The following is a 25259-nucleotide window of genomic DNA, read 5'->3' as shown; positions in this document are numbered from 1 at the left end:
CGTCTTCGTCTGGCTGCATTTGCAGCTTACTTACAAAATAGAGAGCACTCTTTCTGGTTCAGAATTTGCATCATAAAAGCTTTCATGGAAGGGCTCAATGGGCTTATCCTGTCCAGAGAACCTCCGGCCCCAGTCTGGAACCTCAAAGTAGTACTTACTTGAAAAATGGGCCCTCCTTTTGAACCACTCCGTCCCTTCCCACTTAATACCCTCTCTAGTTCCTATCTTGGACAGTTGCCTTCCTTGTCACATCACGTCCTTAAGGTATGTGAGCGTGCTCCAAGCTCTTAACCTTTCTTCCAAGTTCATAACGACAGACTCGTCCTTAGAACCAACCCAAAGTTTCTGCCAAAGTTGGTATCTCCCACAAATCAAACCATTAAACTACAAGCTTTCTTCCCACAGACAGGCACTGTGGCAGAGAGGGCTCACCTTACTATGGATTTCAAGTGTGCCCTCATGTACTACATTGACAGAACCAAGCCCTTTCCTAAAACTCAGCAACTCTGTTGCTTTCACCAAACTACTCAAAGGCCATGCCCTCTCTAAAGGGAGCATAGCCAGATGCTTATCAAGTGTGTTCAAACTGGCAATTACCTGCCCAGCCCTGTCCGCTTTCCACTGACAAGAAGGGAGCCTTTATGGCCTTTTTTGGCAACATTCCCATGGAAGACATATGTAGAGCGGCTACGTCGTCCATTCCACACACGTTTACCTGACCCGACTGTGTGGACGTGTTAGCACGTCAACAAGCAAACATTGGCTACAAACTAGTTCAGTCTTCTGCAGCATCCCCTAGCTAGCTACCTCTTACAGGAGTACTGCTTTACAGTCTATGCATAGGATGTATATCTACAACCTCACATATCATGAACAGAATATGTTACTTACCCTGCAAGCATCTGTTCTTTGCATGTAGTGCTGTGGATTCACATCCAGTTAGTTACATCCACTTTTGTTACATTAATCATAGCTGAGACATCTGGTCAGTCAGTTAGTTCTCATTCTAACAATTCTTTTATAAAGTTTCTAGCCAAATCTAATATAAAAGTGTCTCATTTTGTACACTCATCCTAATAAGCAATGCTTATTAAATTATCAGAACATACACTAAGTATTTGACTAATCATTTGCTGATTCTGACTGTAATGTTGTCACCAACTCCTGCAATTTGTTAGGTTATCAAATGTGGTCCATCCAACAACAATTATTTCTCACTGAATATATAGTGACGCAAAACTAAATTATTATAATTGCTTTACTTATGGTGACTCCAATGGTAGATGTAGGAAGCTGGCTCTTTATATAGGAGGCCAAAAAGAGAAACAAACAAACTCCAAAGGAATTACAGAGGCACAAATGACACCTCAAATGCTCTCTTTTGTTGTAGTGTGGGCGAGCTGTTTGGCATCTATCAGAGGGTAGTGATAAACATGTAATGCACTCACAAAGGCAGTAAGCGAGACAAACACTCGATACAGAAATCTGAAACCAATTTATAAAAATAACATTTACTTTTATACACATTTAGATACCAAGACCACCGTAATCGGGGGAGTACTTCTCGAGTTATGAACTTTTAAAATTTTCAAACATTGACAGTGCACTTTTTGGGGACAGTAAAGCTATCATATGGGGGAAAAACATGTACTTCATTTGGGCACTTAACGGCGACTTAACAGGACTGTTCTCTGGGACTTAAGGTGAGTATGTGGCAAGGTCAAAGGCCACACCAACAGGTCAACTCTGGAGGCTCTGGGGCGTCTGGGTGCAGACGTGTGTGGGGATGGTAACTTTTGATAGTGCAGATGCTTCAGCTGAAGTTTCATTCAGGGAGTCTCCTGTGCTGTGAAACCGAGGAGGTGGCAGACAGCTGAACAATAAACTGGTCTTCTTGCTAGGTGCCTGTTTGCCTGAAAGAAATGCAAAAGCGCACAACTGGTTAATCTGCAGTGTAAAGGGGGCTTGTGAGTTGATCAAATCACACTAACCTTTGTGTTGGCAAAGATGTATTATTTTACACTGGTATTGAAAAGGAGTTACCAGCTGAGCTGTGAAGTGTGTGCTTTTCAGGAAAATTATATCAAAATAAATCATTTTGTACAGACTGGGATTTTACTAAGATCTGTATTTAGAAGCACCATTTTATCTGAAACATTTTTGCACATTTGGTAGAAGTATTTCTTATACTGTGTGTAATGCGAGTTTAACATAATGACTCACATGTTCTCAGTGCTTACTGTCACAGGCTGGGCCCTCGTAAAACTGACAGTACACAAGCCACTAGTCTCCACTGCACCAACCAAGATTTTATTCTGTGGCTTTCTGGATACTTGCAGGCCTCTGCAGTGCAGTAACTAATGGAGGTTTCACAATGTACAATAGTGTGCTTGCCACGGATTCTTAACTTTTTTTAAAATGTATTTTTCATTCAAGCTGTGTTATTTTATATATAGCGACCTGAGGGGGAAAGACCAAAAAAAACCATGCTAAATATTTTGGTTGTTTTTTTTAGCCACACTATTGACCCTGCCCCCACATTAGCTGACCCCGCCCCCACATTAGCTGACCCCGCCCCCACATACACTGTCCCCGCCCGTTGCATGCATCATCACAGTTGCATACTTTTTTAATGCACTTTAACCGCTGATTTCAGGTATAGGTGCAGAGAGCTTCCTGGTGAGGTCAGCATCTCAGGACTTCGGTGAAGTGGCAGGACTGGCCTCCAGGCAGTCTACTCTTGGCTCGTAGATCCCAAGTGGTGCCTGCAGATGCAGGGAAGCAGCTCCTCTGCTCCAAGGGAGATCCTCTGGTGATTGGCGAAGCACTGACACCTCTCTTGGTTTCTTGGAGTCTGCACAGTGGCAGGACAAGTCTGTTTCTTCACGAAGTGCAGGTGCAGCTGGCAGGGTTGCGCTAAGTCTGTTGTGCTCCACAGTTTTCGGGTCAGCGGTCTTCTTTGTCCACACCTTCTGTGTCCCTTAAAATCTGGATTCCTGGTATCAGGGGGTCCCCTAAATACTCAATTTAGAGTGTTAACGGTACTGAAAGGTAGTAGCCAATGGGCTACTCACCCATGGGGTCACTACGCCCCCTAGATGTCCCTTTAAGTTGAGGAATGGGCATTATCCTGTCCCATAATTCCTAATTCCACCACACACAAGATGGTGGAATTACTAATTTTGTGTTCTCTTCAGGCTGGTCACATTAGAGGTGTATCCAACCTACAAGTGCAACACGCCTCCTGATGGGTTGAAATCCCCATACCTCTTTAGGTAAGCCAGATTTACACACCTGAGGCAGAGGGCTCTTTGAAGCTCTCTGCCTTGGAATGCTCATTTGCAGGTCACCCTTTTAGGAGGTGTGTGTAACACCCTGCCAGAGCAGGCTTTGTTCCTGACTGCCCAAGAGCATGGACTCTCGTGCCTGGGGGGTCAGTAACTTGTTTCTGGTGGGAGGCCAGCTAAAACCAGTCAGTCAGCACAACAGTCATTGGTAGGTTTTCAAGGGGCACCTTTAAGGTGCCCTCTGGGTTCATGTATTAATGAATCCATCACTGGAATCAGTGAGGATTTATTAATATGAAATGTTTGATACCAAACATCCCTAGTTTCAGTGAAGCAATATATTACATGCAGTGTTAGGGGGACACGGCACACAAGTGTGTGTCATGCCTTGTTTTCACTTTTTAAAGCACCTTGCCTCACAACCAGCAGTGACAGTCTGTATGAGTTTGGTGCTTGGTCCCTTGGAGTGCAGTTATTAGGGACCCTTTTTAGTAACTATGACCCAGGTATCAGACGTACCACTTATTAGGGACTTACAGAGGTGCTAAAGCCCTGGGCACTTGGGAATGAAGTGACCAGCTGTCTTGTTTTTGGGGAGAGAACGCTGCGGTTGGGGACCTGGTTAGCAATAACGCAGTCAAAATTGCATCAAAAACCAGGCAAAAAGTGGGGGCTGCTGGAACCAAACCCCAGTTTCCTACAGTCGATGACTTCTTCAGTACATCCAAATGTTTGTGCAAGACCAACTGCATCTTTTACATGTCTATTGTCTTTACTTAGGCTTTCACCTTCCGACAGTTATAGCCCACTTTGTAGTGATTTTAGGAGAACCACGTACATTTATTGCAAAAACACTTTTCCAATAAAGAAGAGATCGGCACTCCAGCGGCAGTTATGCAAAAGTGTTTATTGCGGAGAAGCTATCAACACGTTTCGACGCGAGCCTTGATCATGTTAGCAACACTGTGTCTGAAATTTTATTTTTAAAATGTTCCACTCCGCACTGTGAAAACCACTCCAATCAGAAAGTGACTTAACATGGAAAAAGGACAAAATATCTTTTACAAATAACCCGCCACCTTTAAATTGCATTAAAAACCAGGCAAAAAGTGGAGGGCTACTGCAACCAAAGCCCAGTTTCCTACTGTGGATAACTGCTTTGGTACGTCTAAAGGTTTGTGCAAGACCAACAGCTTCTTTTACACGTCCATTGTCTTTACTTAGGCTTTTCACCTTCTGACAGTTGTATCCCACTTTGCAGTGATTTTAGGAGAAGACAGACATACATTTATTGCAAAAAAAAACTTCTCCAATAAAAAAAGAGATTGGCACTCCAGCTGCAGTTATCAAAAAGCGTTTGCCGAGAAGCTAATAATATGTTTCGACGTGAACCTTGATCACGTAAGCAACACTGTCTGCAATTTCATTTTTTAAATATGTTCCACCCCACACCGTTAAAACCACTCCAATCAGAAAGTGACTTAGCATGGAAAAAGGCCAAAATATATTTTACAAATAACCCGGCTTCTTTAAATTTCTCTCTGCTTATATTATCCCATTCACCTTGTCGCAATTCATATAAACATTATTTATTAAATCGGATGGTAACACCTCTGCTTTCAAAATCAACTAGAGCAGCATCATATATTCTAGCATAATACTTTGTCAAACCCATTTTTTTATTTTCTACTGAATTGCGTCATACATTCGAAGTACATGCTAACAAGCCTTAGTAGGGTAATGTTCATAATGCCATCATTCAGCTTGACGAAAGCAACATAATATTGTCAATAACTTGCAAGTATTCCCTCCCCCCCAAATAAGGCAATAGTATATATTGTACCATCCCTCAATTCCAAGTGTAAAAGAGAGGGAGAGTGTGTGTATGTGTCGGTCTCTTGGCATACCTGTCTAAGCCATAAAAGTAGTACAAGTTGAGAAGCTTCCACCTCTACCATATACTCCACCTCACCACTCTAGACTGAACCTACCTCTGAACCGTTCTTTAATTATGTAGAGTAAAACTAAACTGGTCAATGCAACGTATAAGTCCACACACTATAGCAATGCTTCATTTGCGCCCAGAGCTCTGCTTGAGACAGTCCCTAGAAGACATCCCTAACTGTACTCGTGGATGATACATCTGAGATCAGCACTGCACTCAGGTGCATAAAAAAAAAGAACCTTTATTCACTGCCATGCAACAACCGACTGCCCTTTCTTTTGAATTAACCAAAATCCTCAGAATGTTTCCTCCGTAGTTCCCATTCAGGAACTACCATTGATAGGAGCCCACTTGAATGCCAGAGCTGCAATAAAAAAGCTCCCCACATCCAATACTTCATTGTAGAACTCTTGCCATTGTCGAAACCTTGTTTCCAAATTCATCTTCACTCCACTGCATTGTACCTGAGTATTGCTAGGCCTGCAATGGCTAGTCTTTCTCTGCAGTAGGATCGTACCTTGTAGGGAACTTCTGGTACTATGTTTGAGAAACTTGAGTTCCTCCTAATAAGGTATGCCTCAGGCACTTCTTACACAATTCTTCTTAAACGGATGTGGCCTCCTTTTTGGGTGAACGTTGTGACCTCGTCCTACATACCCTTACCGTCTGAATCCCAATAACTCCGCAGATGATCTGAATAACGCCCTTTCAAAGGTAATTATCAATGTGGTCATTTTAGATTTTATCCTGCTGGTGGAGCTGTTGACGCAGATATCAGGCCACGGTTGTAACCTAATCTTCACAACAATTCCGTGCATTTGGATCGTTACGCAAGACTCTCTCCGAGTCAGATTATGCTTCAGTCAGTTCTACCATTAATAAAGATCTTGATCTGAACCCAAAACAACTTTAGATTAACTCCCCTACAATCCTTCAGGTACTCTTTTGCAAACGCTTGTTTCCACTGAAGATCCGCCGCTGACAGTCGCCACTGGTAACCTTTCCTACCTGAATACAAAGATGTTGTTAGCTCTTGAACAACTAGTTCTCATTTCCGACAGAGCTACAAGTCTAACTACCATGGTAAGTGGGTGGCTTGGTGACACACATTCTCAGATAAAAAGCAGTTATGATCAATGGGCTAACTACTACAGTGCCATTTACTTGGTCTCCTTCAAACTGACCTCTGTAAGCTCTAAAGAGAACATAATTATTCCGCTTTTCATGTATTAGTCTTGGGCGCCAAACTGGCCCCGTAAATATTACTTTGGAGGAAATTCACATTTGAAGACTTTTTGCATGGCTCTCAAGGTAATGTATTGTTGCATACTAGAATACCTTTCTAAGATGCCTTAGCCTTATCTGGACCTTCCAGATGCTTGCAGTAATGCACTCTCAACAAACTAGCCTCCATCCTTTTAAACAAGAAAACATCCAAACAGATCCCTGCATGTTCAAAGTGCTTCATTCTAGAACACTTACTTGCATATCTGCGACTTGAAAAAAAAATTCTCAAGTTTGGCAAAGGACTGATCCTTCGCTCTGCAGGTTTGGCAAGATTCAATCTGCAACTCTATTTACTGGAACCCAGTCTCAGTGGCACCAGGTCCATGATGCATTCTGGATGGTAAGATGCCTAAGACAAGCCAATTTATCCACTTTTTATTTGGTGTTCTGTGGGTCCTTTACTCTAGCTCCATCCTCTAATTTTCTGATATTAGCTGGCCTGATGCTTGACTGGGATTTAGTCTAGTTACTGTTTGTCTCAGCTGTGATACACATGGATCATCCACCACCTGATGCCACCCCGGCCTGATCAAGTCTTCATTTGCATTGTGCCTATTTTGTCAGGCTGGAAATCTTACACCTCGGATCTTCATTATTCTGCGTTGCTTTACAATTAATTCTTTTTTGCTCCTTACAAAAACAAAAAAGGCATTTTCCATTCTACACTTAGGATTTTATTTTTGTGGTGCATTTGATGTCTTCTTTTCATCATGCATAGTTGTCCAACACTAAAAACATATCTGCACCCCTTATTCTCATTCCTTTTTCTGGCATTTACTTTCTAATGTCCACTTTTTAAAATTGTTATGCTTTCATTTCATGTACTTTTAGGTGTGCCGCAAAAAAAGAAACAAATGGGTGTAGCACTAACAGCTACAGTTTAGGTATATCAATGATAGCAACAATATGGGATTTATTCACGCACAGAAAGGTACTGACAACACTGCCAGAAATGCCTCACCATTATCTTTAAGTGCTTACATATAGCTCTTGTAACCTAGGCTCTGAGAGAATAATTTCAGAGTAACTAGCAAAGGAACAATGTTTTTATTGGGAACCAAGCCACGCCTGTATGTCGCTGATGATTAGTTCTGCTGAATTACAGAAAGTGATGTTTAAATGTTTCATCTTATTCCTTCTTCGCAGATAACACGGAAGTGGGTGCGCTCCAAGGCCCAGAAGCCACAGACCAGTCACGGATCATGGAGGAGCTTCAGAACCGTTACCGCCAGATGGAGGAAAGGATGACCTGCCCCATCTGCATTGACAGCCACATTAAGCTGGTCTTTCAGTGCGGGCACGGGGCGTGCCTGGAGTGCAGCACTGCTCTCACCGTCTGCCCGATCTGCCGGCAGGGAATACGTGAAAGGATCCAAATCTTCGTGTGAAAAGAGGCACGGACAGTTTCCGAGTGCCAAGCTTCCTTTTTATGTTTGTGGCCGAGTGAGAAAAAAACAGAGCTCGACGACTTCAAGGTATCTGGTGAGCTGGGACTGTGGCAGACTTAAGGCCACTGACACCGGATGGGACAGGCCCGACCAGCTGAACATTCTAGAATCATGAAGATAATTATACCTCCCTGGGGGATAGTTACGACACCATTGGCAGGTGTTGACGGGACAGGGGGTCGTTTAGTGAGTGACCATATGGGTGAGAGCCAGATCAGGAAGTGCATACCTCTTCTCATTTGCACTCATGGAAATGGATCCAGCATCCTCCAATCTTAGGAAATGATGTTACCAAAGGATGGGAAGTGACATTTAGAGCCTTTACTTTTTCATTACGTTCCTCGAGCAGTAGAAACACTTTTCAAACATCATCCCTGGATTGAAGAGCATTGAGAACAACGTATGAGTGCGCCACCTTGTCACATAGTCTGATATCAAAACTGTATATGCTACTTATCAGGATGTGCGTTGATGTCATGTGGTTCACAGCTTAGTACTGGACAGGACGGGCCACCCAAAGGAATGTGCAACAAGCTTACTGCATGGGGGATACATCGGTGAAAAAGATGCTCTAGGAAACAGGCCCATTGAAGCTTATACCAAGTACTTTTTAATTTAATTTTGTTCTAGGTTCAGATCCATGCCTGGAAGACACATGGACCCCCAATCTGACCTTAGGCTTCCAGCAATCAAGTAGCTTTTGAGTATGTGAAATCATGTTTTGCTCTTGCTTGGAGTATAATTAGACAGATATCTTTTTCTGTTCATCAGTAGTCCATGCGTGACTTCTTATGCATGGTGTGAGTGTTGGAAGAACCCAGGACAGGTGTGAAATGCTCCAAGAAAAGTAAATTAAGTATGAAGGTAAATTTGTCTATTGCATTCATTGTATAAGAATATTGAAGTAGTGCCAAGGGCAATTTGTAACTGATACTGGCAGCAGGCAGTGGTATGTAGACCAAATATGTCAGTTTAGCAGGTCAGTATTTCCTGTGTATGCTATAGACCAGTAGTTCTTAATTTTGACTTCTGTGGACCCCCACGGAATATTTAGTGGAATTCGGGGACCAAACCTAAGCAATTGTGATGATCACAAATATTGAAACAAGTGTTCAATGGCATGTGTGGCTGTAGATACACATGCTCTGCAAACTCATACCATCTATGTTGGGTCTGGAATGTGGTGCAGCTTGTTTTCCTTGGAAGAAGTGTTTTTTTATCACATGATCGAGTGACTCCTCCTCTCTATGATATTGCATGTGGCTGACTGTGACACACTCAAGTTTTTTTGTTCGGAAAAGGCCCTTCGGGTCCGACCGGCTTGTCAATTAGAAATGGCCCAGAAGACATCAGGGCGACACCCGGACCTAGTCTTGGAAGAGCTCGCTCAGGACGAACCAACAGAGCAAGAGGAGGAAGCTCTTTTAATCCAAGACAGCTCCAAGTCATATGTGAAGTTCGACATCGAGAGCCAGGAACTTTCCTCAGCCCATTGCATGAGTACTGTGGCCCCTGCTGCCCAACAGAAACCCTCCAAAAAGGCACTACAGCCTATCATTGAGGTTTGCTTTCCGCTACTTCCATCTGGTCATGGTTGATACCTAAAGATTGTTTCAGGCACCCACCCCCAACCCCCACCACCCTTCCAGCTCAGTGCCGAAAATGGCCCCGAAGGCTTAAGACACAATGTCTGCTTCGACCTTGACAGCTTCAGACTGAGAGATTGTTTCAGTGTCGATCCGAACCTCGGGACCTATCCAGCAGCCACCAACTTGCACCTCGGTGCAACTAAGTTTCCGAAGCACAAGACTTCGGCACCCTAGCCTTCGGTGCTGATAACTTTGGAATCCAGCTAATCAGGCCAGTCCTCCACTAGCCCTTCTCCAGTCAAGCCGATTCTGGAATAAATGGACACTAGATAGCACAAACTTCAGATCATAGAAGGCACAGGTTGGATTATCACCACACCTTCCTCTCCTGTCCTCCCAAAGAGGAAATTCTCTTTTTAAGAGGTCCTGGAGGTTCCTGTTCCTCCAAAGAGGAGGACAAATAACTAGACTACAAGCCCACCACAACAGCCTTCCCTAACACCTCAACCTCCTCCTTCTCCACTACCTTCCTCACCTCCACCCAACTCCCCTTCTCAGTCTCCACATCAATCCACCCATACAAGCTGATGACACACCTCAGGGGTCACCACAGTTTTGCACTGAGTGTTTAGGGGGTCCTCCTGATGATACAGACACATGAGGTGCTTATGACCCTGATCCCATTGCACCAACTCACCCTAACCTTTACCCTGCTCGCCCCTCACCTCCAGAGGACACTAACACTTATCAGCAGGTAGCTTTTAGGGCAGCTACCACGTAGAGCTGCACAAAGAGCCCATGGAGCAAGACTTTTTGTTTGACACACTTTCCATCAGTGCATAAGGATACCCAGTACCTTCCCATGCTCCTTGGCATGCCTAGATAAGCGGAGGATATAACTAAGGATCCTGTGCGCTCCAGTGTGATCACTCCACAGGTGGACAAGAAGTACAAGGTGGCCCCTTAGGATCCACCTTACATGAGTGCACAGGTACGTCCCGATTCAGTAATGGTAATCACTGGCTGTAAATGGGTTAACAGTTAAGTCACTGGGGACTCTTCTTCCCCAAAAACAGAAAAGCAAAAGAAACAATGCTGCATGGAAGAGGGTGGGCGACGTAGGCAAAACCATTGGTGTATTGCCAGTTCTCAAGCCCTTTTGGCCCGATACGATCAGGTACATTGGGTTGAAATGGAGGAGTTACTACAGTACCACCCTGAGGACCACCGTAAACAGGGCCAACAAATTGTCTCAGAGGGCCAAATCATAACCAACAATTCCATCAGGTGTGCCCTCAATGCAATAGACACTGCAGCCCAGGGGATTAATATAAGCATCCTTCTAAGAAGACATGCCTGGCTTCGGTGCTCCAGCTTCAAGCCTGAGGTCCAACAGGCAGTTCTAAATATGCCTTCTGACAAAGAGCCCCTGTTTGTATCACAGGTGGATACCTCACTTAAAAAGTTGAAGAAGTACACCGCCAAGACCATGAGTGCCCTCCAAACTCCCATGCAGAGGGGCTCCTCTCGTCGCCCAGGGTACAGGGGACACAAAAATCCTCCACAACAGAGACTTCTACATCACACAGCAGTCAACCTCAACCTTCTTACATTAAAGGTTACTTCAGAGGGTCCAATAACAAGGGGGAGAGGAAAGTTTACTGCCACACGCGGATACTCCTCTACTGCCAAACGGGTTAATTCCTATACCTTCCACTGATCATCTAACACTTGTCGGGGGAAGACTCCAACATTTTCACACCATCTGAGACACCAATGGGTTCTTGCCATTATCCAACATGGCTATTGTCTGAATCTCATTACCACTCCTCCCAATATTCCCCCTTGCCCTCAAAGGCTATCACAGGAATATTTAACCCTCCTCAAGCAAAAGGTCCAAGCCCTTCCTCTCAAAGGGGCCCTAGAACCCATTGTACCACAACTGCAAGGATCAGGAGTATACTACCTATACTTGCTGATTCTCAAAAAGGACGGGTCCCTCAGACCAATACAGGACCTCCAACCTCTTTAAAAAAAAAAAAAAAAACACATCCTCTCAGAACACTTCCACATGGTCACTCTTCAGGATGTCATTCAACCCCTACAGCAAGGTGACTTTGACAGCTCTGAATCTAAAGGACGCCTGTTTTCATATACCAATTCACCCAGCTCACCGAACAGATTTAAGATTCAGCATTGGCAAATATTCTTAGTTCAAAGTTCTTACCTTTGGAGTCACTACCACTCCCCGGTTGTTCCCAACATGTTTAGCAGCACACCTGTGAATACAGAACGTTCACTTCTTCCCTTACTGGACAACTGGCTCATCAAAGCCAGTACACTACACCAGTGTCAACAGCACACTCAGATCACAGTGGATCTGTTTCACAAGCTGGGATTGATTCTCAACATTCCCAAATCTCATTTCAAGCCCCTAGAAGTGCAACCTTACCTAGGGGCAGTTTTGAATGCAGAGTTAGGGTTAGCGTAACCCAATCTTTCTTTCCAGATACTCCTCCATTAGTTTCAACTGTTAGGTCCTTTATGAGTCTGTTGGGGATGGAGGCTTCTTGCATTGCCGTAGTTTCCCATGGCAGGTTGGTGTGCTCACCGCCAAGACTTACAGTTCAAGCTCTCTGGGATGCCAAACACCAATCTCTTCACATCAGTTACCTGGACCTTCAGGCAGTATTCCTTGTACTGAAAGCTTTTCTTCTTCATCTGTCTCACAAGGTCCGAAGAGACAACATGACAGCCATGTATTACTTACTAAAACAAGGAGGACATAGTCTTCACAACTATCACGCCTGTCTCAGACCATATGGAATTGGGCCTTTCACCATCACATTCACCTGTTGGTGGAGTATCTCCTGGGAACAGACAACGACTTTGCAGACCAGCTCAGCAGTATGCAGCAACAAGTCCACAAGTGGGAACTCCACCCTCAGGTCCCCCAAACATACTTCAAAACGTGGGGGACTCCTCACATATGCCTTTTCGCCACAGTAGAAAACGCAAAATGCCCAAACTTCACCTCCAGATATCCACACCCACTATCCAAAGGCAACGCTCTATGGATGAGCCTGTCAAGGATATTAGCCTACACTTTCCCCCATCTCCCTATCATTCCCTTTCTGGTTCAGGGGACGAGGACATCCAGCTGCTGTCCCCCCCACCTCCTCCCCCTCAAGTTCCTCACAGCGAGTCCTGCAGAGGCAGCAGCGCAGGAGTCCTGGCTGCTCTGCCAACGCTTTGTAATCTTCTTGGTGTCCTCCCCACAGGGGGCAGAGGGGTGTTTGCCATGCTGCTGGTGCTTTTCCTCAGTCAGGTCTTGGGGTCTCTCTAGTCACACGGCAATCTTCTCCTTGTGACTATGGTCTCGACCAGACCTCACTCCTTGCCTGGTCTCAGTGCCTCATCTGGCCGATAAGGTCACCATCTCCACTCTGTACAAGGGCTACAGCTCAATCGGCCCAGCAGCAATCTTCACTGAGGTCCCACCTGGCATAGGGGGTCGCTGTCTTCCATCCTGCTCACTGGCAATGACCCAGTCGGTTCACCAATGTTCACAGCTCACTTCATGGCATCCCTTCTCCAGCATGTGGGGGTCGCTGGCTTTTCCATTCACACAGTCAGAACCCAGTAGATGCAGCCGCTGCTTTCTCACACCTGTGAACACAAATATCAGGTACACTTGTCGGTTACTGAGAGACAGCAATCAAACACAGTTGTGGAGGTATATTTATTTAAGCCTAAGCTTCGAGAAACAAGAAGCAGTCAGCTTTCAAATGTACTCTACCAGATGCAGCTGGCACTATGTTTATTTACTGTTTGAACTTCATTGACATACATTGAAATAGGTGAGTCAGATGTGTGCACAGATAAATAATAGAAATTAAGTGGAAGCCAAAGTCTAACTGGAGTCTTATCATAGCTTAAATACAATCTCACAGTGCTGAGGACAGGTGATGTTTAAACATCTGCTGTTTGTCATCCTTTTCATCTACTTCTTATCTACCTGATCCTTCAATTCTTGAAAAGGAGGGGGGAAATCACAAGAATAAATAGTTCAGGGACTTTTACCCTGCTTGGCCTATGTGCAAAAGACGGGGTTTGTACAGCTGCAGGGTTCGTAAAATCTTAGTTAAACACAATATGGAGAATAGTTGATCAATATTATTTTCAGGCTCTCACAAAACGCAATTTGAACAATTGTCCAACATGTTATAATTTTGCTATTCAGTATTTATTTTCATCAGTGTGGCTACTTCTTCCCGCTGAATTATGATGCTTGAAAGTGAACATTACTTAGTAGGGGAATGCACAATTTGGTATCTATCTGACGACAAACAGGAAGCAGATTTACACATAAACAGTTAATATTGCAATAACGTAACTATTTTTACCTTTAGTATAGTCCAACCCCAGGCTCCGAATAGTGAAGAAATATCACCCCTAGGACAAATAATTATTTGTGTTATTTATTCATGACCTTATCTTGGAAGGCTTCCCTGTATGGCGAACCTTCCCCTCTGACAGAGCAACGCAATAGTACCACCGTTTCATTTCTGTATTTGTCTGGCATCAGTACCCCTCTGGACAGAAAACCAGGTGATCACTGCTTTAAATAGAATATAACAAAATCATTGAGCGTCAAACTTAAAGGTAACAAAGGCATCCGGTATTGTGTTACAGAAGGAAGTTTTAGACAAATCCAACAATCCAAGGCATTTAATTCCTTGTGATAGATGTTCATCATTTGTATGGCAATGTTTTCATGGTACTCTCTGAAATGGCAGTCGTGCATATCTTCAGTAAGCGTAGTGTTGTTACACCTAGTAATATTGGGAAGTATAGATCATTCAAATAGATGACGACAACTGCTATGGTAATAATGGTTATCAGGGCCAATAGTATGCACAATTTGTTTTTGTCAGAATGGTTGCTTCCCATCCTAATTGTTCCTCCTGAGCAGTTGGGCCCCTTTGTTCCTTCTTTTTCACCATCACTAGGCTGAGAGAGGTCATTAGTACTTCGAGGCTCTGGATCTGATAGTAAACTAACGTTGATTGGGTCAAGTAGGTGGACTTACTGTAGAGTGTGGGAGCAGATTGTAGCAAGGGCCAGCATGCTTGATGGGCTGAGGTGACACAATCTTGTGGGAAATCCTGTGTGCTACAGCCTATGGCAAGGTCTGAAGCAAGGAAGCTCTTTTTGCATTTGAGAGATGAAACCAGTTCTTTCATCCTGCATATTTCAGGCCTGTTTGTGTTGCCATCAGAACATGTACAGGACCCTTCCAACGTGGTTGTAGGCAATTAGATCTCTGAAAGTTTTTTTGACCATCACCCACGCACCAGATTGGCCAGGCCCTTGCGATGGCAAGGGATCTTTCACCAAAACCTATATGTAAGAGGCAGCTCAATAAAGCCCATGTGCAAATGTTCAGAGGTTGCTGTTTCAGCAGGTGCAAAATGCTCTGTAGGAGTAGGAATTCCTTTACAAGCATTTTACTGTGTGCATACCACGCCGTTTTTAAATATTTTGTCTGCAAATTTCTGTATATTAGTGTTTTCCTAAAACCGTTTCATGCTGTTAACAATTCCATCTCTTCCCAAACAGGAACAGCCGTGCCCCATCAATGTGATAGGATATAACAGTTTGCCAGGTAGCATGAACCAATAACAAGTGTTGATCCTTCCAACAGAAATTCACTAGAGTACCATATTGTTGCCACTTTTGTATCTCTTTTTTTATTTGCTTGTTTTTTTCAAATCTGCTATGCCCCCATCAATGAAGTCTTACAAATTTTCTTTCTCTTCAATAAACATTTGATGAGAAACATGTATTAATCACGTGACATGCTGTGCTGTTTGTCTGGCTGTTTCATCAGCAAAAGCATTTCCCTTACCCACATTATCTGTTACTTTCTTTTCTTTGTGTGTTACATTTGACAGTGATTACACCTATATATGTCCACAGTCAATCCAGCGTTATGCTCACAGGCACTTCTTAATACTATCAATTTTACTGCTTTTGCCAATAATTCTTAAAGTCTACAACAGTAATACTCAAGTACGGGCAGGGGGCCACTTGCGGCCCTCCAGACCTTTACAGGCGGCCCCCCGGTCAGAAAGCTGTGCTGGGCTGGTGTTCACTGAGGACTAACATTGAGATAGATGTCAAATAAACGGGCTAGCATTTATTTATATGTTAACTGAAGTTAAAGAGAGGAGAGTAACTAAGGTGTCCAGAACAGCTTAACTTTGGAATCGCCTTCATTTTTAAAGACATCTTAGAACAAAAGTGTAAAAATAAGAGAAAGTCTCTTCAATTTTTTTAAAGCATGTTTTATTAACATGTAGACACGTTTCATCTTGGTAAATCAGATCATATTGCTGCGTTGAGATTTTTTTCAATGATAGTTTTCAAACATGTATTTAGAAACATTCTTGCCCCCACCGTCCCAGACAGTAATGCCAATAATGAACTAAGCTGCAAGTCAATTGTTATGTGCCCCCTCAGTGTGGCCTGGTTTGCTGTTAAACATGGACAACATTATAATTCATTAATTAACTTTATTAAATAAAACACAAGAGAAGGTTTTGTATTGCACACATCATGAACTCTTGTATTTTGCCGTTCTCCTATATGTGATAATAATGAAGAAAATTAGATAAAGTGAAAAAATACAGTTGCCTAGGATCACAAAAGTTAGTCAAGGGGGAAGCTGGGATTGATCTTAGTGGCCCACATCTTGTTCATGTACAGAAGGATTATATTCTTTATTATAGTTAGGCATTCCAAGAGCAGGAGCATCAAAAAGTGCTTGTTTAATTTGCAAAAAACTATTCTGGTGTACCGTTAACCATGATAAAGGTTGTGGGGTGTCTTTAGTCACAAGGTTTAGTAAGTGTTTGGAAAGAAGATGAAAGGTTAGATACTTGTTTTGTAGAGGTTTGAATGTCCACTATAGCTTTCACTCATTGATGATCAAGTCTCCTTTCCCCCTTCAACAGGAGGTGTCCCACGTAGACAACCTCCTGTTGAAAAACTTTCAATTTAGTGGGAGATAACTTCTGGTTATGTGTACAAAGTAAATTAAATAAGGCAATTGTGTCAAAGACGGTTTGTTTCACTGGTGCTGGCCAATAATATATTATCTATGTATTGTATGAGAGTTGTGGTTGGTGTCAACTGAAAGGTGTCCAGTTGTGCTGTAGAGTCTGCAAATAAAAACCACAAACCTCCAACCATCTTCCTTAGTGGGGTCATCGCTCTTTTGATGCAATGGGGATCAGGCTTTTGCATGGGGAACCCTACACCTCTTTTATGACCCCGTTCCTAAGTAAGTCTTGTTTCCCTAATTCCATTCTGTGTACTCCTCCTGGTGCCATTTTGTACTGTGGCACTCGTGGGAGAGCAACCTTTTGTTTCACAGTTATTTGTACAGGTGATTTTGTCATACGTCCTGCATTGTTCTTACCAGAGGCCCAAACGTTGTTTAGGTTGTCAAACACCGGTTCAGGTATTGTAGTTTGGGTATGGGCAAAGTAGAAATTAGCGAGAAAAGGAGCATTTTCGGTACTCTCCTTCTGTGGTGCATTTTATTATTATTATTTTTTTTTTTTTTTTTTTTTTGTCCTCCTACACCTCTGGCCTAGATAACTAATGCCAGGGACATCAGAGCTCTCTCATTCAGACTTCGGACAGAGTCGATGTCAATGACACAGGAGTAACTAACTTCATAATCATAGGACACAAATTATTTGAGTACATAGTGCCTTATACTACAGTGTCCTTCGACTCCCATAAACGTGCCCTGTTCTTTATTTTCTTTTCCTTATTTGATTTACTCACTTCCACATCCAATCTCGAGGTAGCCATCAAAGCATTAAACCAGTCTACGTATGAAGGGGCGGAGGAAACCATCCACTTCCTGCAAATTTCCCTCCTAGCCAAGAGTATTGCATAGAACAGTATTGTTCTAATATCTTTATTGATTAATTCATCCCCTTCCTGTACCCAAAAAAAAGATAGGGTTGGATAGATATTTTGCCGAATAATAGCCGAAAGAGATACATACTTCCCGCCAAAAACAAAACACCCCTGGGCAGTCCAAAAACATATGGATATCAGAAGCACCTGACAGACACATTTTGCACACAGAACTTCCTCGCCTCCCCTCATCTTGGAAAGCCTATTAGGGGAGAGAAAGGCCCTATGCAACATATAAAGATGATTCCTCCTCAATGAAGCCAGTTTAACAATTTTAAATACCCCTCGCATTGATGTTTTTCACCATACCTACACCTGCCCAAGAAGGAACTATTCCCCCCAAAGTTCAACAGGTAATCTAAAGTCACCCTCTAGGACATCCAACATTCCCAAATACCATTTCAAAACTTTTTGTAATTGTGCATGATTCCTTACCAAACTATCTTCTAAATGATTTGCGCGGCCTAAAGTAATTGTAGGCTCGCAGGACCAATTCCTTATTCGGACATATTTCAGTCTTGAAAGAGATCCCTCTGTTATTTCCGTAAGCTCATCCCAAGATAACAAGGCCCCTGCACTAATCAGATCCCCCCACACTTCAATTCCTGCCCTCTTAAGAGGCCGAGCCAATACATTTGTTAAACATTCAGTGGTACCTGGGGAGTCCCACACCGGAGCCCCCAAGCTGTAGTATTCTATTTTTGCCACTAAACGCACCTCAAACCAGACCTTAGCAGCATCTTGTAGTATTTTCAATTTCACTTTCTTGAAAAATTTGGGATCCCCAAACTTATTTAAGAAATACTTTGCGCCACCTTTTTCGGTAGCCACCATACAGTTAAACATTGTGCCTACTACTGACAGATCTGGAAAGGCAAACAACATCCTAACATTCTTAAGATGAAATGCCCACGCATAATATTGAATATCTGGGAGCGTCAAATCCCCCTTCTCTCTTCTTCCACGCAGTTTCTTCCAAGCTATCCTAGGACCCTTATGTGCCCATATAGAGGTTATTTTCTGTGGCCACACAGCCAATAATTTTTTTCCATAAGTAAAGGAATGGAATTAAAAAGAAAGTTCAACTTAGGCAATATTATCATTTTAATCAGATTCACCCTCCCAATAACTGTGAGCGGCAGATGTGACCAGCCGAGCATCAACTTATTGCACTCTGTTATGACCGACCTAATGTTTACTACGGGTATTTGCTTCAAATCGTGAACGATTGACAATCCTAAGTACCTCATACAAGTTGTAGCACGCCAATTTGCACTCTTCAAATTCCAGCCCATTATTTCGGTCTTATCCAAATTAATACAATAGCCTAACATCTTCCCAAATTCTTCTGTAATATCCAACAAAACAGGCATTGTTGTCAATAAGTCGGAGGTATAGATGAGAAGATAATCCGCAAACAGGGCTACTTTCTTCACCCAACCCTTACTCCTAAATGGAGAAACTCTCGAATCCTGCCTGAATCTCCCAGCCAACGGTTCTGTATAAAAGTTGAATAACAGAGGAGAGAGAGGGCAACCCTGTCTAGTACCTCTAGTGATCTTAAAAGAATCTGGTAGCCTACCATTAACCAGTAGCCTAGCCTCGGGTGCGTGATTAATCGATCGAATTAGATGACGAAATGCATGCCCCAAATTACAACGGTCAAGAACCCTATATAGATATTTCCAACTCACTCTATCAAAAGCTTTCTTTGCATCTACTGCTATAACTACCAAAGGGGTCCTGATAAGTAGTAGCTAAGCCAATGGCCCCCATTAAGTTGAATGTCTGCTCATATAAGAATCTATTCCGGATAAATCCCCTCTGATCAGGATGAACCAAATCGCTCACAACAGTGCTTAACCTGTTCGCCAATATCTTAGCAAAGAGCTTATAATCACTATTTAACAAGGAAATAGGTCTGTAAGAATCGCACTTCAATGAAGATCTACCAGGCTTTAAAATGAGCGAGATAGTAGCCTCATGCTAGGAAGCCAGCAAAGCGACTCCACCCTCAAAAATCTCTGAAAACAATTCCAAAAAAAAGGGACTATAGAGTCCTCCAATACTCTGTAAAACTCGACCGGGATTCCATCCGGACCTGGGGCCTTACCATTTTTACTTCCTCTTAACACTGCTCTTATTTCCCCCTCCGTGATAGGTCTAGACAAATCATTCTGTTTACTCTGCAACAAGCAGGAAGCATATCATTTTCCAACCATTCACCAATCGTCTCCTCGCTTACCTCCCTCCCCTCCGTATGAAGTTCTGAACATAACTTATAGAAAACCTCCCCTTAGCCTCCGAAGATGTAACACTAACCCCTGACTGAGTATCCACCAGTTCCTTGACCATATTACGCTCCCGATCCTTTTTACACTTCCAAGCTAGTAATTTTCCCATGTTTTCTCCTTATTCAAAGTGAATTTGCTCTCTTGCCTCCCATCGCTTGGCAATCCTAGCTTGTAAAATTTATTCCAACTGTCATTTTAGCTGGGAAATCTTATGTTCGATGGCATCTGTCGCTGTAGATACGCATGTTCTGCAATAGCTCGCCATCTGGTGTTGGGCCGGAGTGTTACAAGTTGTTTTTCTTCGAAGAAGTCTTTCGAGTCACGGGACCGAGTGACTCCTCCTTTTGTCTCCATTGCGCATGGGCGTCGACTCCATCTTCGATTGTTTTTTTTCCGCCATCGGGTTCGGACGTGTTCCTGTCGCTCCGAGTTTCGGAACGGAAAGATAGCTAATTTCGGAAGATTTTCGTCGGTATTGTTGCGTTCGGGATCGGCGTACTTAGATTCAACACCGCATCGAAGATCGAAGAGCTCCGGTGCCCTTCGGGGTAGTTTTTTCGATCCCCCGTCGGGGCCTGGTCGGCCCGACCGCGTGCTGAAGAACGCCGATGGAACGGACCCCGTTCCGTTTCTGCCCCAAATGCCACAATAAATACCCCTATACAGACCAACACTTGGTCTGTAACCTGTGCCTGTCACCTGAGCACAGTGAAGACACCTGTGAGGCCTGTCGTGCGTTCCGGTCCCGAAAGACACTCCGAGACCGTCGAGCCAGAAGACTTCAGATGGCGTCCGCGCCGACAGCCCACTGAGAGTTCGAGGAGCAGGAAGAGGAAGGTACCTTCTCGATCCAAGAATCGGACTCCGAAGGATTCGACGATACACAAACCGTGAGTAAGACGTCGAAAACCACACAGAAAAACATTTACAAGGCCCAGGGGACGCCACTGCCATCCGGCCATGGCTCCACCCATAAATTCGGTGACCGACTGTCGGCACCGAAAAAGGCCCAAACAGCGCCGAGGTCGTCCGACTCCGGTCGAGACACCGGCACGCAGCCTTCTCGGGACCGAGAAAGTGCTGGAGACAAGCCTCGACACCGAGATACCGGTGTGGACACGGCTCGACGCCGAGACAGCGGCACCGAAGAAGATCGACGCCGAGAGGTTTCGGCCCCGAAAAAGAAAAAAGTCACCTCGGAGCCGAAAAAACACGCAGACAGGGTTTCGATGCCGAAACAAACTGCAAGCGACCCAGCTTCAGGCTCTTATACAGAAGAGCACTCGCTAACCTCCCAGATGCAAAAGCATAGGTTTGAGGAAGAGCTACAAGCAACTGATGTGGACCATACGCAAAAGCGTATCTTCATACAGCAGGGGACAGGAAAAATAAGCACCCTTCCCCCCATTAGGAGAAAGAGAAGGTTGGAGTCCCAGACTGAACAGACACCACAACCAAAAGTGGTGAAAAGAGTTACCCCACCACCCTCTCCTCCACCTGTGATTAACGTCTCACCAGCACAAACTCCTTCACATTCCCCAGCTCACACCACCATGAGCCAGGGTGACCAAGATCAAGACGCATGGGACCTATACGACGCCCCAGTGTCAGATAACAGTCCGGAGGCATACCCTACGAAGCCATCTCCACCAGAAGACAGCACCGCGTATTCTCAAGTGGTGGCTAGAGCAGCACAATTTCACAACGTAAGCCTCCACTCAGAACAGGTCGAGGATGATTTTTTATTCAACACACTCTCCTCCACCCACAGCTCATACCAAAGCCTGCCTATGCTCCCTGGTATGCTCCGGCACGCGAAAGAAATCTTTAAGGAGCCGGTCAAAAGTAGGGCAATCACACCAAGGGTGGAAAAAAAGTATAAGGCGCCTCCTACAGACCCGGTTTTCATCACTACACAGCTGCCACCAGACTCTGTCGTTGTAGGAGCAGCTAGGAAAAGGGCCAATTCCCACACATCTGGAGATGCACCACCCCCAGATAAAGAAAGCCGCAAGTTCGATGCAGCTGGTAAAAGAGTCGCAGCACAAGCTGCAAACCAGTGGCGCATCGCGAACTCCCAGGCACTACTTGCGCGCTATGACAGAGCCCACTGGGATGAGATGCAACATCTCATTGAACATCTGCCCAAGGACTTACAAAATAGGGCAAAACAAGTGGTTGAGGAGGGACAGACCATTTCCAACAACCAGATCCGCTCCTCCATGGACGCTGCAGATACAGCTGCACGGACAATTAATACATCTGTAACTATCAGAAGGCATGCATGGCTCCGAACGTCTGGATTTAAACCAGAGATTCAACAAGCAGTTCTCAATATGCCTTTTAATGAAAAAGAACTGTTCGGTCCAGAAGTGGACACAGCGATTGAGAAACTCAAAAAAGATACGGACACTGCCAAAGCCATGGGCGCACTCTACTCCCCGCAGAGCAGAGGGAATTACAGCACATTCCGTAAAACGCCCTTTCGAGGGGGGTTTCGGGGTCAAAGCACACAAGCCAGCACCTCACAAGCAACACCGTCCAGTTACCAGGGACAGTATAGAGGAGGTTTTCGGGGACAATATAGAGGAGGGCAATTCCCTAGAAATAGAGGAAGATTTCAGAGCCCCAAAACCCCTACTACTAAACAGTGACTCACATGTCACTCACCCCCTCCACACAACACCAGTGGGGGGAAGAATAAGTCATTATTACAAAGCATGGGAGGAAATCACTACAGACACTTGTGTTCTAGCAATTATCCAACATGGTTATTGCATAGAATTTCTACAATTCCCTCCAAACATACCACCAAAAGCACAAAATTTGACAACACACCATTCCAATCTCCTGGAGATAGAAGTGCAGGCACTATTGCAAAAGAATGCAATCGAATTAGTGCCAAACACACAAATAAACACAGGAGTTTACTCACTGTACTTTCTGATACCAAAGAAGGACAAAACGCTGAGACCAATCCTAGACCTCAGAGTAGTGAACACTTTCATCAAATCAGACCACTTTCACATGGTCACACTACAAGAAGTATTGCCATTGCTAAAACTACACGACTACATGGCAACTTTAGACCTCAAGGATACTTACTTCCATATACCAATACACCCATCGCACAGGAAATACCTAAGGTTTGTATTCAAAGGAATACATTACCAATTCAAGGTACTGCCTTTCGGATTAACAACCGCACCAAGAGTCTTTACCAAATGCCTAGCGGTAGTCGCTGCACACATAAGAAGGCAGCAAATACATGTGTTCCCATATCTAGACGACTGGCTAATCAAGGCTCATTCGTTAATACAGTGCTCAAATCACACAAACCATATCATACAAACCCTCTTCAAACTAGGGTTCACCGTCAATTTCACAAAATCCAAAATTCTGCCGCGCAAGGTACAACAATACCTGGGAGCCATAATAGACACATCAAAAGGAGTAGCCACTCCAAGTCCACAAAGAATTCGAAATTTCAACACCATCATACAACGCATGTATCCAACACAAAGGATACACGCAAAGATGGTACTACAACTCCTAGGCATGATGTCTTCATGCATAGCCATTGTCCCAAACGCAAGACTGCACATGAGGCCCTTACAACAGTGCCTAGCATCACAATGGTCACAAGCACAGGGTCACCTTCTAGATCTGGTGTTAATAGACCGCCAAACTTACCTCTCGCTTCTATGGTGGAACAACATAAATTTAAACAAAGGGCGGCCTTTCCAAGACCCAGTGCCACAATACGTAATAACAACAAATGCTTCCATGACAGGGTGGGGAGCACACCTCGATCAACACAGCATACAAGGACAATGGAACGTACATCAAACAAAACTGCATATAAATCACCTAGAACCTCTAGCAGTTTTTCAAGCACTAAAAGCTTTCCAACCAATAATAGTTCACAAATACATTCTCGTCAAAACAGACAACATGACAACAATGTATTATCTAAACAAGCAGGGGGGGACGCACTCCACGCAGTTAAGCCTGCTAGCACAAAAGATTTGGCGTTGGGCAATTCACAACCAAATTCGCCTAATAGCACAATTTATACCAGGGATCCAAAATCAACTCGCAGACAATCTCTCTCGAGATCACCAACAGGTCCACGAATGGGAAATTCACCCCCAAATTCTGAACACTTATTTCAAACTCTGGGGAACACCTCAGATAGACTTGTTTGCGACAAGGGAGAACGCAAAATGCCAAAACTTCGCATCCAGATACCCACACGAACAATCCCAAGGCAATGCCCTATGGATGAACTGGTCAGGGATATTTGCTTACGCTTTTCCTCCTCTCCCTCTCCTTCCTTACCTGGTAAACAAACTCAGTCAAAGCAAACTCAAACTCATATTGATAGCACCAACTTGGGCAAGGCAACCCTGGTACACAACGCTACTAGACCTATCAGTAGTACCCTGCATCAAATTGCCCAACAGGCCATATCTGTTGACACAGCACAACCAAAAGATCAGACACCCAGATCCAGCATCGCTGAATCTAGCAATCTGGCTCCTGAAATCCTAGAATTCGGGCACTTACAACTTACCCAAGAATGTATGGAAGTCATAAAACAAGCCAGAAGGCCATCCACCAGGCACTGCTATGCAAGTAAATGGAAGAGGTTTGTTTGCTACTGCCATATTAATCAAATACAACCATTACACACAACTCCAGAACATGTAGTGGGTTACTTGCTTCACTTACAAAAATCTAACCTGGCTTTCTCTTCCATTAAAATACACCTTGCAGCAATATCTGCATACCTGCAGACTACCTATTCAACTTCCCTATATAGGATACCAGTCATTAAAGCATTCATGGAGGGCCTTAGGAGAATTATACCACCAAGAACACCACCTGTTCCTTCATGGAACCTAAATGTTGTCCTAACTAGACTTATGGGTCCACCTTTTGAACCCATGCACTCCTGCGACATACAGTTCCTAACCTGGAAGGTGGCATTTCTCATCGCCATTACTTCCCTAAGAAGAGTAAGCGAGATTCAGGCGTTTACAATACAGGAACCTTTTATACAACTACACAAGAATAAGGTCGTCCTAAGGACCAATCCTAAATTTTTGCCAAAGGTTATTTCACCGTTCCATCTAAATCAAACAGTGGAACTTCCAGTGTTCTTTCCACAGCCAGATACCGTAGCTGAAAGGGCACTACATACATTAGATGTCAAAAGAGCATTGATGTATTACATTGACAGAACAAAAAACATCAGAAAGACTAAACAACTATTTATTGCATTTCAAAAACCTCATGCAGGAAACCCAATATCAAAACAAGGTATAGCCAGATGGATAGTTAAATGCATCCAAATCTGCTACCTTAAAGCTAAACAACAGCTGCCCATTACACCAAGGGCACACTCA

The 25259-nt window shown here is 44.0% G+C and overlaps 1 protein-coding gene across 5 annotated transcripts in view; it reads left to right on the top strand.

The window, feature by feature from the left end:
- Positions 1–9194, top strand: part of MIB2 (MIB E3 ubiquitin protein ligase 2) — a 358930-nt gene extending 349736 nt beyond the window's left edge. For 4 of the 5 annotated variants that reach the window (XM_069241040.1, XM_069241042.1, XM_069241038.1 and 1 more), the window contains one exon: positions 7666–8836. In XM_069241040.1, coding sequence (XP_069097141.1) covers positions 7666–7907 — 242 coding nt within the window. In that variant the 3' untranslated portion in view covers positions 7908–8836. Of the gene's footprint in view, positions 1–7665 lie in introns of all 5 variants that reach the window. The other variant, XM_069241041.1, reaches the window with a different exon arrangement.
- Positions 9195–25259: the final 16065 nt, after the last annotated feature.

The sequence above is a fragment of the Pleurodeles waltl genome, chromosome 6 (genome assembly GCF_031143425.1).
Source record: "Pleurodeles waltl isolate 20211129_DDA chromosome 6, aPleWal1.hap1.20221129, whole genome shotgun sequence".
Lineage (NCBI taxonomy): Eukaryota > Metazoa > Chordata > Amphibia > Caudata > Salamandridae > Pleurodeles > Pleurodeles waltl.
The sequence above is the reverse complement of the archived record's forward strand: the minus strand, read 5'-3'. Positions and strand labels throughout refer to the sequence as shown.